The 13,699-nt window shown below is 38.1% G+C and overlaps 3 protein-coding genes across 4 annotated transcripts; 2 read left to right on the top strand and 1 right to left on the bottom strand.

Moving 5' to 3' along the window:
* LOC18776281 (actin-interacting protein 1-2) lies at positions 1,524-5,072 on the top strand. 2 transcript variants are annotated; one of them, XR_002271622.1, is made up of 7 exons: positions 1,529-2,054; positions 2,178-2,339; positions 2,456-2,642; positions 2,868-3,290; positions 3,437-3,844; positions 4,258-4,664; positions 4,750-5,070. XR_002271622.1 is itself a non-coding variant. In XM_007210210.2 (6 exons), the coding sequence occupies exons 1-6, from the start codon at positions 1,663-1,665 to the stop codon at positions 4,513-4,515; spliced, it is 1,830 nt and encodes a 609-aa protein (XP_007210272.1). In that variant the 5' UTR covers positions 1,524-1,662; the 3' UTR covers positions 4,516-5,072. The 2 variants fall into 2 exon arrangements, 1 of the variants encoding a protein (XP_007210272.1); XM_007210210.2 differs by having other exon boundaries at positions 1,524-2,054; positions 4,258-5,072.
* LOC18776739 lies at positions 5,195-8,414 on the bottom strand. The gene is made up of 7 exons (XM_007209358.2): positions 7,697-8,414; positions 7,362-7,431; positions 7,024-7,079; positions 6,765-6,840; positions 6,610-6,646; positions 5,713-5,827; positions 5,195-5,633 (listed from the first exon to the last, which is right to left on the bottom strand). Exons 1-7 carry the CDS (start codon positions 7,987-7,989, stop codon positions 5,393-5,395), a joined length of 888 nt encoding a protein of 295 aa, XP_007209420.1. The 5' UTR covers positions 7,990-8,414; the 3' UTR covers positions 5,195-5,392.
* On the top strand, positions 10,304-13,325 carry LOC18777625 (beta-glucosidase 44). The gene is made up of 11 exons (XM_007209850.2): positions 10,304-10,754; positions 10,861-10,919; positions 11,116-11,191; positions 11,277-11,348; positions 11,438-11,525; positions 11,623-11,875; positions 11,950-12,065; positions 12,208-12,425; positions 12,543-12,574; positions 12,680-12,782; positions 12,863-13,325. The coding sequence occupies exons 1-11, from the start codon at positions 10,508-10,510 to the stop codon at positions 13,138-13,140; spliced, it is 1,542 nt and encodes a 513-aa protein (XP_007209912.1). The 5' UTR covers positions 10,304-10,507; the 3' UTR covers positions 13,141-13,325.

Genomic DNA, 13,699 nt, shown 5'->3' with positions numbered 1-13,699 from the left:
GATGTGTCTCCTGTGAATGGCAAGAATGTGCATGGTTTGGTGAGGTGAGAAATTGAGAATGTGCACCACTTACCTTTGACCTTTGTTTCCACCAGCTAACCCAATTGAGTGGGTAGGCCCCAACATTTTAAGTTCTCCAACGTCAGCATTAAAATCACACCTGTTTGGTTTCTTTAATTTGACAAGTCTTTTCACTACTGCTGGTGCTTTCTGGTTTGTCGTTGTACTAGTAACTAGACGAGAGACAGGCAATGACCAAATTTCAAGGATTTGTACGTAATTTATTTCCTTTGTCAGGAAAATCGACCCATATATACGCAGAGCTCAGTCTACTAGTCGGGACAATACTTTACGACTTCACTACCAAATAATTTATTTCAGTTTACAATTACAATTAGCCACGCACGAGTTTCAGTTAATTAACACACAAAGCAATGCAAGTCATGTTTACGAATCACTTCATGTCGGCCTTATAATTAGCTCTTAATTAAATAGAAAAGTTGTTAGTTTTAGGTTTTTTTCTTTAAATAGACTATATATTATTAATAGATATCGAGACTCAAAAATTGGAATATCTAGTCGCACTAGATGAAAAAAACCGTGTTGATTAAAAAGTCATCCAATTGGTACCGATTCAAACCGGTTTTAATTTCACACTTTATAAAATTAGTCTAGACTGATTGCCTATTTTTTATTTTTTATAAAAATTATTTAAGTCCAATGCTAAATTTCTAATCCCATAATTAATATTTTCCCAAACCCAGCTTTAAAGCACATTTCTTTTCTAGGCTCAATCATCTATCTTTGTATGAAATTGGATCATTTGTGAAGTTTTAAGCCCAAAAAATAAAATTTTAGTTTGAATTTATAAAAAATTAAAAATAATTAAAAAAATATATATGGTATAAAATCAAAAAAAAGAGAAACTGCAACCGAACTGATTTAAACCGAACCAACCGATATCGTAGATTTTTTTCACCAAAATCGAACCGAATTGCACCAATTAAATAGTACTAGTGTGAGGTAAAAATGGGACCGGACCGAACTGCGCCCACCCTTACTTTATATGGATATTTATATAATATGTCATGCTAAAATAAGCTTATTTATAAAAACCTGTTGTAGTATTTACTAGAAGAAATTCAATTTGGTAACTCAAAAATAAATCTCAATCCTTCTAATTACAGTTTTATTATTTTTGTGCGAAAAACAAAACAAAGAAAAATATAATATTTTTAAAAAAAAAGAAAGTTGGGGGCTTGCGTGGGTATGGTTTCACACTCGTCTCATACCAAACAAGACTTGGACTCGACAATCAGGCCCTGTTACCGGGTTGGGCCAGGTCTGGACAGTTTTATTGGGTCTGGCTTGATCATGCAAGCACGCACGTATAAAGGATTAAAAAAATAAAAGTAAAAGGGACGAGACAGAGACAATCTTTCTTCTTGGATCTTACGTCTCACACACTGACACGTGTCCTTGTCTACTTTACCTTTTGAACATTTCCAAAACTCGCATAGAGCACTGGCCTTGATCAGGAGTTGCTGACCACGATCACTTCTCTCATCAGTCTCTTGACACACAACACAACACAAACCCCACCACCTATAAAAGCCGCGAGCTTTCAAATCCCCCCTTCTCGCTTTTCCCAAAATCCCCAAAATGACCCAACTCACCGAGGCCTACGCCTGCGTACCGTCAACGGAGCGAGGCCGTGGGATTCTGATCTCCGGCGATCCCAAATCCGACAGGCTCCTCTATACCAATGGCAGATCCGTAATTATCATGAATCTTCAGAATCCTCTCGACGTCGCCGTTTACGCCGAGCACGCATACCCCGCCACCGTCGCCAGGTTCTCGCCCAACGGCGAGTGGATCGCGTCGGCCGATGTCTCCGGCACTGTGAGGATTTGGGGGACCCACAACGACTTCGTTCTGAAGAACGAGTTCAAGGTCCTCTCGGGTCGGATCGACGACCTCCAGTGGTCCCCTGACGGAATGAGGATCGTTGCTTCTGGTGAAGGAAAAGGAAAATCCTTAGTTCGCGCATTCATGTAAGCGTCATCCTTCTCATTTTTCGTATTTTAAACTATAAATCGGGTTTCTCTTTTTGGTGGATTTTCTGGCCTTTTGTGTTTGTTTAGTGAGAAGTTGCTGGAATTTGAATGATTGAATAGGTGGGATTCGGGCTCGACTGTGGGGGATTTTGATGGGCACTCGAAGCGAGTTTTAAGCTGTGCGTTTAAGCCAACAAGACCCTTTCGCATTGTCACTTGTGGAGAGGATTTCTTGGTCAATTTCTACGAAGGACCGCCCTTTAAATTCAAGCTGTCTCACAGGTTTCTTCATTATTTATCATAGCAACTACTTGAGGCCTCGATGTTTGTGTTACCGTACTGACTCGAAGTTTTTCCTTTTTTTGTTGTTGTTGTTGTTGTTGTTGTTTGTATGTTAGGGATCATTCAAACTTTGTGAATTGTGTGAGATTCTCTCCAGATGGAAGTAAGTTTATCACTGTAAGCTCAGATAAAAGTGGTATTATTTATGATGCAAAGACCGCGGAGAAGATTGGAGGGTTTTCCTCTGAAGATGGCCACAAAGGCAGTATTTATGCTCTTAGCTGGAGTCCTGATGGTAAACAGGTAAAGTTGAGATTGCTATTTTCTACCCAAATATTTTGTTAATTTAATTGCTTATTGGACATTATTTAGATACAGGGGATTTCATGTACTCAGGCCTAACCAAGTGTTATCTGCTGAACTGAACTCTATTATAAGGATCGCTGCTTTTTATATTTTATTTTCTCTGCATTGTAACATCTTTCATCCCTGCTTGAATGTGCTGATCAGTTCCAATTAAAATATTAGGTTCTGACTGTGTCTGCTGACAAATCAGCAAAAGTATGGGAGATATCCGAGGATAATAATGGGAAGGTGAAAAGAACATTGCCTCCTCCTGGATCAGGTGGAGTGGATGACATGCTAGTTGGGTGTCTATGGCAGAATGATCATCTTGTTACTGTTTCACTTGGAGGCACCATTAGTATATTCTCAGCAAGTGACCTTGATAAAGCCCCGCTGTTGATATCTGGACACATGAAAAATATTACGTCGTTAGCTGTTCTAAATAGTGTCCCAAAAGTTATATTGTCTAGCAGCTATGATGGTCTAATTGTTAAATGGATTCAAGGCGTTGGATATGGTGGAAAATTACGAAGGAAGGAAAATTCTCAAATAAAATGTTTAGCAGCTGTTGAAGAAGAAATCGTTTCATGTGGATTTGACAATAAGGTGACTAGAATTTTATATTCTTTTAGTCTCATGCAATTTGATGGTTTCTACTTTACATTTTTATTCCGTAGGAATTTTTTTTAGTAAATTTAGATTTCACTTTATCTCAGTTTCTTTCCTCATGCATATTTCTCATAACTACCCAGGTTTGGAGAGTTCCTGTCCACAGTGATCAATGTGGAGATGCAGAGCCTATTGATATTGGCAGTCAGCCAAAGGACATAAGCCTTGCCCTTCAATCTCCTGAACTTGCTTTGGTTTCAACTGACACGGGAGTTGTCATGCTCCGTGGCACAAAAGTAGTGTCAACTATTAACCTTGGGTTTACTGTGACTGCATGTACTATTGCACCAGATGGAAGTGAAGCCATCGTTGGTGGGCAGGACGGTAAACTGCATATGTATTCTATAACAGGTGATACACTTAAAGAAGAGGCTGTCTTAGAGAAACATCGGGGGTCTATTTCTGTCATACGCTACTCTCCTGATGTTTCAATGTTTGCATCTGGAGATTTGAACCGAGAAGCTGTCATCTGGGATCGTGTCTCCCGAGAGGTAGTGTGCTCATTGTCCTCAGCTACTGTTTATCATCTCATCATTCTAACACCATTGTTCTGGTATTATTGTCATTTGCGGTTTGAAAAGGATAGAAAAAAATTGTCTTTTTCTCCTAGTCATGTGTTTATGTGTGTCCATGCATGTGTGTGTAGAATCTGTAGATGTGTGCATCAGTCCATTATCAGCTGCTGTTCTTTGTTTAACCAAATTTAGTCAAACGCATGAATAGACAATCATGTGAGGCAGTAAGTTGTTGGTTCTTTATATAAGTGTGCCTCATTTTAATTCGATGATTACAAAATCTCTCATGTAAATGGAGAGCTTCAGTAACATGTTTCTAGAGACCTGGTTGTGATTGTTGCCTTCTTATTAATGTTGAACACCTTGCATTTTGACACATTCTATCCCAGGTCAAGCTTAAGAACATGTTGTACCATACTGCCCGGATAAACTGCCTTGCTTGGTCTCCTGATAGCAGCATGGTTGCAACTGGGTCTCTTGACACGTGTGTCATTATATATGAAGTTGACAAGCCTGCATCAAGCCGTATAACCATTAAGAATGCTCACTTGGGTGGGGTGTACGGCTTAGCTTTCACGGATGAGCACACTGTGGTAAGCTCTGGCGAGGATGCATTTGTTCGTGCTTGGAGGTTGACTCCGCAATGAAGAGATATGGAGGCCTTCGCGGGCATATGAAGGCGACAATAAGAAAGTTGGAGTTCTTGCTCGGTTTTATGGGTTTATATTTTTGTGAGCTTGCCATCTGATAGAAAGATGAGAGGGCTATTTTCCATGAATTGAAAAGTATCAAGAAGGTAAACCAACCGTTTCTGTTGTCTGGTGTGTCACAAACGGCAACTCATAAGCTATTGTCTTATTCCATGACTCATGACCTTGCAGCTTGGAGTAGGTGGTGATTACGTGTGATGTTTTTCTTATATGTCTAGTTTGGCCATTTGAATTTTGCAAAGGTTGAACCAGATATCTTTGCTTTGTAAACTTCCAGAGTTTTGAGCCATAGAAATCATGGCGTGGTAGCCGCAGGCACAACAATCTTGATCGTGGACATGACTATCAATGCAGAACCAGAAGATCAAACTGAATTTCAGCTGTTTTTTTTTTTTTAATGAAACCTTTCTTTACTAGCTTTCTATGTGAGGAAAGTCTCAAGTATTTCTTTGTTTTGTAATTACTTTTATATATGGTATTTATATTTTATTATTTCTTCTGTTTGCCAATTTGTTACACATGGTGAAATTTGTTTTTGTTGTCATTGTTTGCTTTTGTGAACAATGGGTTTGGACAGTTGGTGTTAAGGTATATTGTAAGCAGAAGAACAAAGGAGTGTTGTACGATATTCTTCGTCTCCAATATGAAAACAAGTTGTACATAATTAACAATGCTGGCTCCTGTAAACCAACATGGAAATATGACGGCCAAAAAATTTGAGATAGTAATAGCATACAGCCCTCTGTGCTAATGAATTGTGAAGCACAAACCATGGGAAAAGCAAGGAAACAAACAATTAAACGAAGCTACACTTTCAGAGTTCATCGTGCATCAATCTTTCTAGAGGTTCCTCCACTTTATGAACTGCATTGTCATAGACCTGGGCATGATTTACGACATCTTCAACAGCTCCAGGTCTGAGTTCTGCTCGCCCACCCATACCAGCCTTAATGGCAGCTGTGACCTGCCTCTGCAACGCCAGTAGACCAACACGCTTTGAACCCACATAAAGAACCGCACAAGAAAACAGGAAAATTCCTAATACAAGTATCACCCTGTCCAGATACAACTCAACATGAGACTCTGCATATATACATAATAGTTATACTACAATGGAAATCTTCTCTTCTAAACCTGTCAATGACATCTTGTCGTTGCATAGTGGAGAGTAGGTTTCTGGTTCGCATCAACAATGAACGGTGTCCCTTATATTCACTTTCAGCCTTCCGTAGTACTCCAGTAGAGTCCTCTGCATAATCCAACATATATAGAGTTAGTCTGGCTCAGAAAAATAACCTTTTCAAATCAAATGTAAGACGAACATTCATGTTTCAAATATCGCATACAATCATACTCTGCAAGTAATGTGTCAGAAAGATAGTCCTAAAACGGAGCTAGATCAATGTCATATACCAGATGTGTCTTCATTGACAACTTCTAAGACATATTGTGAATAGCTAAACCAGAATAAAGTAACATGAGAACGCTCAGAGAACTTTGGAACATGGGTAGTACGCTAGATCAGATGAGGTACAGTGCCTTGAGTACATTGATGTTCTCTCTCAAGAGCAGTGGGCAAGGCTATGAACTATTAGCAAGAGACATAAGGTGCTGAGAGCTAATCATAAGCAGCTCAACATATTACATCATTCTCATAGAACAAAATGTCTGCCAGATTCCAATGTTGAAACAATTTCATAGAGCAGAGGAAGTTAGAGCTGAGCTGTTATCCATGATTCTAATTGATCTAAAACCTTAGATTTCCATGGTCAATCTGTATAACTATTAACTAGAGGGCCCCAAAACAAGAAACGAATTCTGATGATTGGAGTAGGTCGAATTCTCCATAAATATTTATATTTAATTTTTTTTCTCCTTTTATTTCTATGACGTACCGCTTTAAAACACAATCCAGTATGAAAGTCAAACTCAGTGTTACAAGATAAGCTGTTCAAGAAAAGTCATAAAAATTGCAGTGACACAGTCTCAGCAAGGGAAAGATTGATTTGATGTGTAACAAAGGGAACTCACCAAAAGTCATGAGTGTGCCTGCAGTTCTTTCCACCTCCTACACAAATAAACAAGAACACCAAATGTTGCATCCCACCAAAAAAGAAATTCATGCTACCATCGCATAAAGATGTATTAATTAGAATAAATGGAAAATACAATGTAGAGCGACTAACCTGAACCATCAGCTGACGAGTACGGCGAAGGCTCTCTGTGATGCTTTCTGCGGCAGATGTCATTCCAGCCTTTGTTCTAGAACCAAATGATAAATTAAATTCTCTAAATAAAAAATTCATGTAAAAGTATGAGAATACCGTATTCATGCTCATAAAGATTTTTCCCCAAGTTAAAGATGATGCATATGTAAACCAATAAAAGCATACATAAACATGAATACTATTTTACCGAAAGCTGTTTAGAATAATTGATACATACTGTAAGTTCCGTCGACGAACTGTGGACTCTTCTCCACCTCCCAAAAGAAGTTCTCTCTGCAACAAACACAGCCAAATCAATCACAATTTGCTCAAAATATTTTTTTTTCTTTCTCAATAACACATAAAATAAATAAATTTCTAGACGGAACTTCTTAAGCTTATTATCATTAAGAAGGAAATTACAGCAACTATCTTATTTAGCTTATTATCATATAAATAGTTGAGCATGAAGATAATATGAATTAGTGAACAACCCTGATTCCACAATGCTAATGAGAAGCAGCAACGTGGAAGACAATAAACTACCCCAAATTAGTGCAAAAAGGAATTAATTACCTCTTTCTGAGCAGCTTTCCTCATGTTATCCTTTGCTTGCAAATTGGCATTCCTCATACTCAACCGCAAACTGATCAGGAAGACCACAAAACCCAGCGTTACCAAAAAATTTAAATATTAAATTCAAGTGAGCTTTAATTGGTTGCAACATATTGCAATATAACTAAATTAAGAACATTCAAAATTAGAATATATTGCTCTTTAATTCGTGATGAAGTTTCACGATTTCAACAATTTCCTGATTTCTGCCGAAACAGAAGTGATAATTCTTCTACGTTTTCAAAAAATTTCTCGGCAACCAAATAGACACGGCTGGGAGCATAAAATTGAAATACCTTTGGGATCGGTTTTTCCAGGACTCAAGCAAGTTCTTGGCTGACTGGACCTGATCGTCGGTGGGCAACTGAGGGGCAAACAGATCGAGCTTGAACTGCAATGAATTAAGCAATGCAAAGCCGTCTTGGGCGAGCCCGTTCATTCTAGGCAGCGAGTCTCTCTGCGTCTCCGCAATTGTAACTCTAGGTGATTTACCATACTCCTCTATTGCCTTTATTTGCTCTACCACCTTACTGTACGTTTCGTCCCACTCCTTCTTCACCTTCTCCACTTCCTCCTCTACCTTGTCCATCTACACTTTACAATCTGTTTCACCGGAATCCTTATGGAAAATCGGGGAGGGCGATCACCGTTTGGTTTCTGAGAAAATGTGGGAGAAAAAGGAAATATGAGATTTTTTTTTTTATTCTAGTGTTGAAACGCACAGTTCCAGTAATGTCCTCACGCTGAGCGCGCCGTATTATTAGGGCCCGCCTCTTTGTTTTTTTTTTTTGGGGGTCTGATTTGGGCCGAACGCTGAGATCAACGGAAGTCAGATGACCCATGAATTATGATTCATGTACAGTGTACTCATGAGCCCAATACATTACGAATCTAACTATTGGGCCTTTCTACTCACACACAAATTACGGTAGAGATGTCTTCTACACTAATTTTGAACAGCGTAATGTGACTTTTTAGTCATTGCAATTTTTCAGTTTTATTATTTTTGGTCTTATTGATGTAGTTTTAAATTCAATCAATTCAATGACATGTTACAAATTCAGTCAAATTCTTTTGAATTCCGTTAGGTTTTGAGCTTGACGTTTGACATAATTTGTAACATATATAATTAAGAGTAATTTGACAGAATTTATGACCTTTTAGTCGAATTTAAAATTACATTGATAAAATTAAATATTTTGAAATTATGAGAAGCAAAGTAATAAAAAGGGCGAACTACCGGAATAAAAAATGACTTTTTGGAACCCCACAAGAAGCAAATAATTGAGCAAAGACTATTTATTATCTTATTGTTATTTCGTCGGATTTCTTGGGTCGCAAAGACTTGGGAATTTGATAGTGAATTATTGAAGTATCAAGTAGCAGGCTCGATAAGTTGTCTGTTACAATCCAAAATTCAAGTTCACGTGACAAAGACATAATTCACGTAATTTTCAACAACAATTGGGTCTGCCTGCGTGCTTTCAAAATGGACCACCGTAACATCACCGATTTAAGAACCTGTGTGGCCCAAATCCTGGACTTTGTCATTGACTTGGCAACACCAACACCAAGTCCATAGATTAATCTACATGATGCCTTGTTAGATAAATTCAACGGAAACCATAAAAATCCAGAAAATTAAAATAATGTGAAATCCAAAGGAGAGAATGAAATATTGCATACAAGAGACAGAGACAGAGGGACCATAACTTTATGTAGCTTTCAAGAATAAAATAAGAAAGAAGAGAGAAGGGATAGATGGTCCATTCCATTGGTCTAATCCCAATGAGATCTTGTCATACAATGGATGGAGCATGGATCAACCCTACCTAATTAGTGGTTACTTGTGAAAACCAATGAAATTATTATTTTTCCCAAATCGAAGGCAAATTAATAATTATTATTTGGTCAACAAAGAAACTCTCCTTTTTTTTTAAAAAAATAATTCTTATTTGTTGTGAATAAATAAGATATGAAATGACAAAAAAAAATATAATAAAGGAAGCATTTTTCACGTCAATTAGGTTCTCAAAGTTTATGTAATAATGAAATTGAGATCTCTAAAGGGGTGCTGCCTGCCACATGATGAAATGATGAATATCTACTTTTGACTAAATCATTTGTTCAGTAGAAAATCTTGACGAAAATGATTATTTTGAAGCTACTCTACTCTAATATCCTACCATGAGATTTCATGAGTTCAGAACGTTATAGAATGACAACAACACATAGCTCCAGAATAAATTGTGCGGTTGCTGCCGACGCATGCGAAAAAGACATTCCAACTTGCCTAATTTACCCTGCCTTTTTTATTAGTAAATGAAAGACAATTAATCAATCACTGTTAATATATTCAGAGTGGGCAAACTCAGAGCCATCCAATCTCTTCCTATCAGTGCCAAATAGGTCGTAGGAGAAAGACAGGTCTCAGAGCCGGTTACAATGGTGGACAATCTAAAGACAGAAGGCGGAGACGGAACGCACTCTCGCCGAAAGACTCCATAAGCTGACGACTGTGAAGTGCTCGGATTATGTTCTAATTAAACCAGATATATTACGCATGAATTTGTCTGTCATGCGCAAAGATAAAAACTTATCTGTATACTGTACAGATAAAATTCACACGTGGAACTTACTTGTACGGATAACTTTTACGTGAATTATTTTCCATCTGTGAAATTACCACATATGGAACCTAACATGTATATTTTACATCTGTGAAATTACCACATATGGAACCTGACATGTATATTTTACAGTAATAATCAACTAAACTTTGCAGATGCCCTTTTCTTGTTGGATGGTCCCATCCCATCCCATGTAGGGCGGGTGTAGAGGCACCCCCAGCCCCAGCCTCAGGCAAGGACCAGGTGTGCCTGACTTGTGATGTGATACCACTCCATTTCCATTTCCAATTTTTGTACGTTTCTTTTAGGAAACTCGTAAAAAATTATATTATTATTCTGCTCACTGCCCACTCTTCTTTATCTATAAAAACACCACTCTCCTCTCCACTTTTCATATCCACACTGCACTGTGCTCTCTCTCTCTCTCTCTCTCTCTCTCTGAGTTTCCTTTTTACCTTGTGCTGCTTTGTGTTTAAGATGAGAGCCCCATTGTTGTTGCTTAGTCTTCTTCTTGTTATCCAGTGCATCGCGCATGCAACTGAGCACAATGAAGCTCCAGTCCTTGATCCAGAGAGTCTCAATTTGGACACCGGTGGGCTGAGCAGAGCCAGCTTCCCCAAGGGCTTTGTCTTCGGAACGGCGACTTCCGCTTATCAAGTCGAAGGCATGGCCCACAAGGAGGGTCGTGGCCCCAGCATTTGGGATGAGTTTATTAAAATTCCCGGTACTCAATTTTAATTAATTCCACTTCTTTTATTTTTACCAGTTAATTATAATTCAATTTATTTATATTTGTATCTGATATTTTATTTTATTTTTTCTGGATGTAGGAATTGTTGCCAATAATGGTACAGGAGAAGTCGCTGTGGACCAGTATCACCGGTACAAAGTAAGTTTTTTTTTTTTTTTTTTTTTCAATTCTCAGAAAAAAAAAAAATTAAAAAAGTTTTTGGTTTTTTCAAAGAAGATAAAGGACCGTGAGCCAACAAGTGCCACACATGCACAGACATAGACAGACAATCTACAAACACTTTATTATTTCTGGTTAAAAATATGAAAATGAAAAACTTTTATTGTTGTTACAGCAAGATGTTGATCTCATGGCAAACCTAAATTTCGATGCCTATCGGTTCTCAATATCATGGTCCAGAATTTTCCCAGGTAAATCATCCACTCTCTTTTTAATTATGTCACTTTTATTTTCAATTTGTTGATTTAATTCTTAATCTATGTATGTATAATGTAGATGGTACTGGGAAAGTCAATTGGAAAGGAGTTGCATACTACAACCGGTTAATTAACTACTTGATCAAAAGAGGTAATTAAATTATGTAAATCAAAACTTATGCAACTAATTAATTCATAGCATTGTGTGATTTGATTCTTTTATGTGTTTTGTTTTTGCAGGCATTACTCCCTATGCAAACTTATACCATTATGATCTTCCCCTTGCACTCGAGAAGAAGTACTTGGGATTGTTAAATGACGAAGTAGTGTAAGTGCTATGACACTATAACTCAGAAAATCTATATCATATTTTCTGCTGCCCTCAGAGAATTAAATGGTCTGAGATGTGCTTCTAAACTTGGCAGGAAAGATTTTGCTGACTATGCAGAGTTTTGTTTCAAGACATTTGGAGACAGAGTGAAGAACTGGATGACCTTTAATGAGCCTAGAGTGGTGGCTGCTCTTGGCTATGATAATGGTTTCTTTGCTCCGGCACGGTGTTCCAAAGCATATGGAAACTGCACAGCTGGAAATTCATCCACCGAGCCTTATATCGCTGCTCATCATTTGATTTTATCACATGGAGCTGCAGTTCAGAGATACCGTGAGAAGTATCAGGTCAGAGAAACATTGACCTCAACTTGATTCTTGAAATTAGTTTTGTTCTTAAATTTGCTGCTTTATGTTTTCAGAAAGTACAAAAAGGAAGGATTGGTATTCTCTTGGATTTTGTTTGGTATGAGCCTCTTACCAGATCAAAGGCTGACAACTATGCGGCTCAGAGGGCCAGAGACTTTCATGTTGGATGGTAAGAAACCTTAATTAACATGGCAAGCACATGCTTACACGTTCGTTTTATGTTAACGAATTCGATCCATTCTTATCCTATTAACGAATTTTATCTGATAAAATTCACAACTGACATTGTGAGATTGGCTTTTAACTAACAGGTTCATCCATCCCATTGTGTATGGAGAGTATCCAAGAACAATCCAAGAAATAGTTGGTGATAGGCTACCTAAGTTCACCAAAGAGGAGGTTAAAATGGTGAAGGGCTCAATGGATTTTGTTGGCATCAACCAATATACTGCTTACTACATGTACGACCCACATCAATCAAAACCAAAGGTCTTGGGGTACCAGCAGGACTGGAATGCAGGATTTGCTTGTAAGATAAAGATACATACATACAGTCTTTACCTATAGATATGTTGTGATACAAATAATATATAAAAATGCTCATCTTATTTTCTTAACCATTCTGTATCTCTCATGCAATTTTCAGACAAGAAGAATGGAGTGCCTATTGGTCCTAGGGTAATTTACCATCCAATCCAAACACACGTTACTTCCGTTCACTTAAAAAGCATTATTATGAACTCACTGGTTTAATTTGACATGAGATGAGCTGAACATCTGCAGGCATATTCTAGTTGGCTCTACCAAGTACCGTGGGGTTTGTACAAAGCTTTAACGTACATAAAAGAACATTATGGAAACCCACCAGTGATTTTATCTGAAAATGGTAGAGGATCTTCTCATTTCTTCTTTTTTTTCGTTTTGTTTTGTTAGAAGATGATCAATTGATTTATTGTGATTTTGCAGGCATGGATAATCCTGGCAATTGGACACGTGCAGAGGTATTGCACGACACCACAAGGATCAAGTTCTACAAGAGCTATATGATTCAGCTGAAGAAGGCAGTTGATGAAGGAGCCAATGTGCTGGGCTACTTCGCGTGGTCATTGCTCGACAACTTTGAATGGAGGTTGGGATACACTTCAAGATTTGGCATAGTCTATGTTGATTTCAAAACCCTCGAGAGATACCCAAAAATGTCCGCCTACTGGTTCAAGAAGCTACTCACCAAAACCAAGCACTAGCTTTTAGTCTAGTATTGTTGGTGGGGAATAATAACAAATGGAAACTCCTCGCCTTATGCTTCTTGTCTGGTATTGTTGATGAACAAAATGTTATCTTTTTCTGTCAATTTAATTAACTAAGAACCACTTGTTTTGCCAAATATAGATAATAAGGCCTCGTTTGGGAGAGTAGGATTGGATTAAAAGATAGTCCTACTTTTAGTGATGGTGCGATTCCTTTAATTTTTAAATCAAAGAAACAAGGCCTTAGATTTTTAAATTAAAGACACAGTCACACTAGGTTGAACTAGAGAGTTGAAAGGGGCCGCGCGAACGCAGGCCCCCACTAACACAAATTATGACGTTGGCTCTCCCACTTGGGGAGACCATAGGAGAGCACCCCTCCAGTGTGCAATGGAGGTCACCAACCTAGGCTATGGGCCTTCTTGATCGCCCATTGACCCCGTCCAGGTAAGTGAGAAATCAGGTTGCTTTCCTTGGCTTTTATAGCTTCTACTTCCTGCTTCCCTTGCGTGCTTCTTCGATGTGGGATTTAAAAAACACATCCAAAGACACCGCA

The sequence above is a fragment of the Prunus persica genome, chromosome G5, assembly GCF_000346465.2.
Source record: "Prunus persica cultivar Lovell chromosome G5, Prunus_persica_NCBIv2, whole genome shotgun sequence".
NCBI lineage: Eukaryota > Viridiplantae > Streptophyta > Magnoliopsida > Rosales > Rosaceae > Prunus > Prunus persica.
This window is presented reverse-complemented; position numbering and strand designations above follow the sequence as displayed.

Bases quoted from the DNA above. Each gene is read 5' to 3' on its own strand.
- LOC18776281 (XM_007210210.2), top strand. From the start codon at position 1,663: ATGACCCAACTCACCGAGGCCTACGCCTGCGTACCGTCAACGGAGCGA. The intron at 2,055-2,177 runs GTAAGCGTCATC...ATGATTGAATAG, and splicing joins TCCTTAGTTCGCGCATTCAT to GTGGGATTCGGGCTCGACTG. The intron at 2,643-2,867 runs GTAAAGTTGAGA...TTAAAATATTAG, and splicing joins GGAGTCCTGATGGTAAACAG to GTTCTGACTGTGTCTGCTGA.
- LOC18777625 (XM_007209850.2), top strand. From the start codon at position 10,508: ATGAGAGCCCCATTGTTGTTGCTTAGTCTTCTTCTTGTTATCCAGTGC. The intron at 11,876-11,949 runs GTCAGAGAAACA...TTATGTTTTCAG, and splicing joins GATACCGTGAGAAGTATCAG to AAAGTACAAAAAGGAAGGAT. The intron at 12,783-12,862 runs GTAGAGGATCTT...GTGATTTTGCAG, and splicing joins AGTGATTTTATCTGAAAATG to GCATGGATAATCCTGGCAAT.
- LOC18776739 (XM_007209358.2), bottom strand. From the start codon at position 7,989: ATGGACAAGGTAGAGGAGGAAGTGGAGAAGGTGAAGAAGGAGTGGGAC. The intron at 7,432-7,696 runs GTATTTCAATTT...CTTCCTGATCAG, and splicing joins TGGAAAAACCGATCCCAAAG to TTTGCGGTTGAGTATGAGGA. The intron at 6,647-6,764 runs GTTAGTCGCTCT...TTATTTGTGTAG, and splicing joins CTCGTCAGCTGATGGTTCAG to GAGGTGGAAAGAACTGCAGG.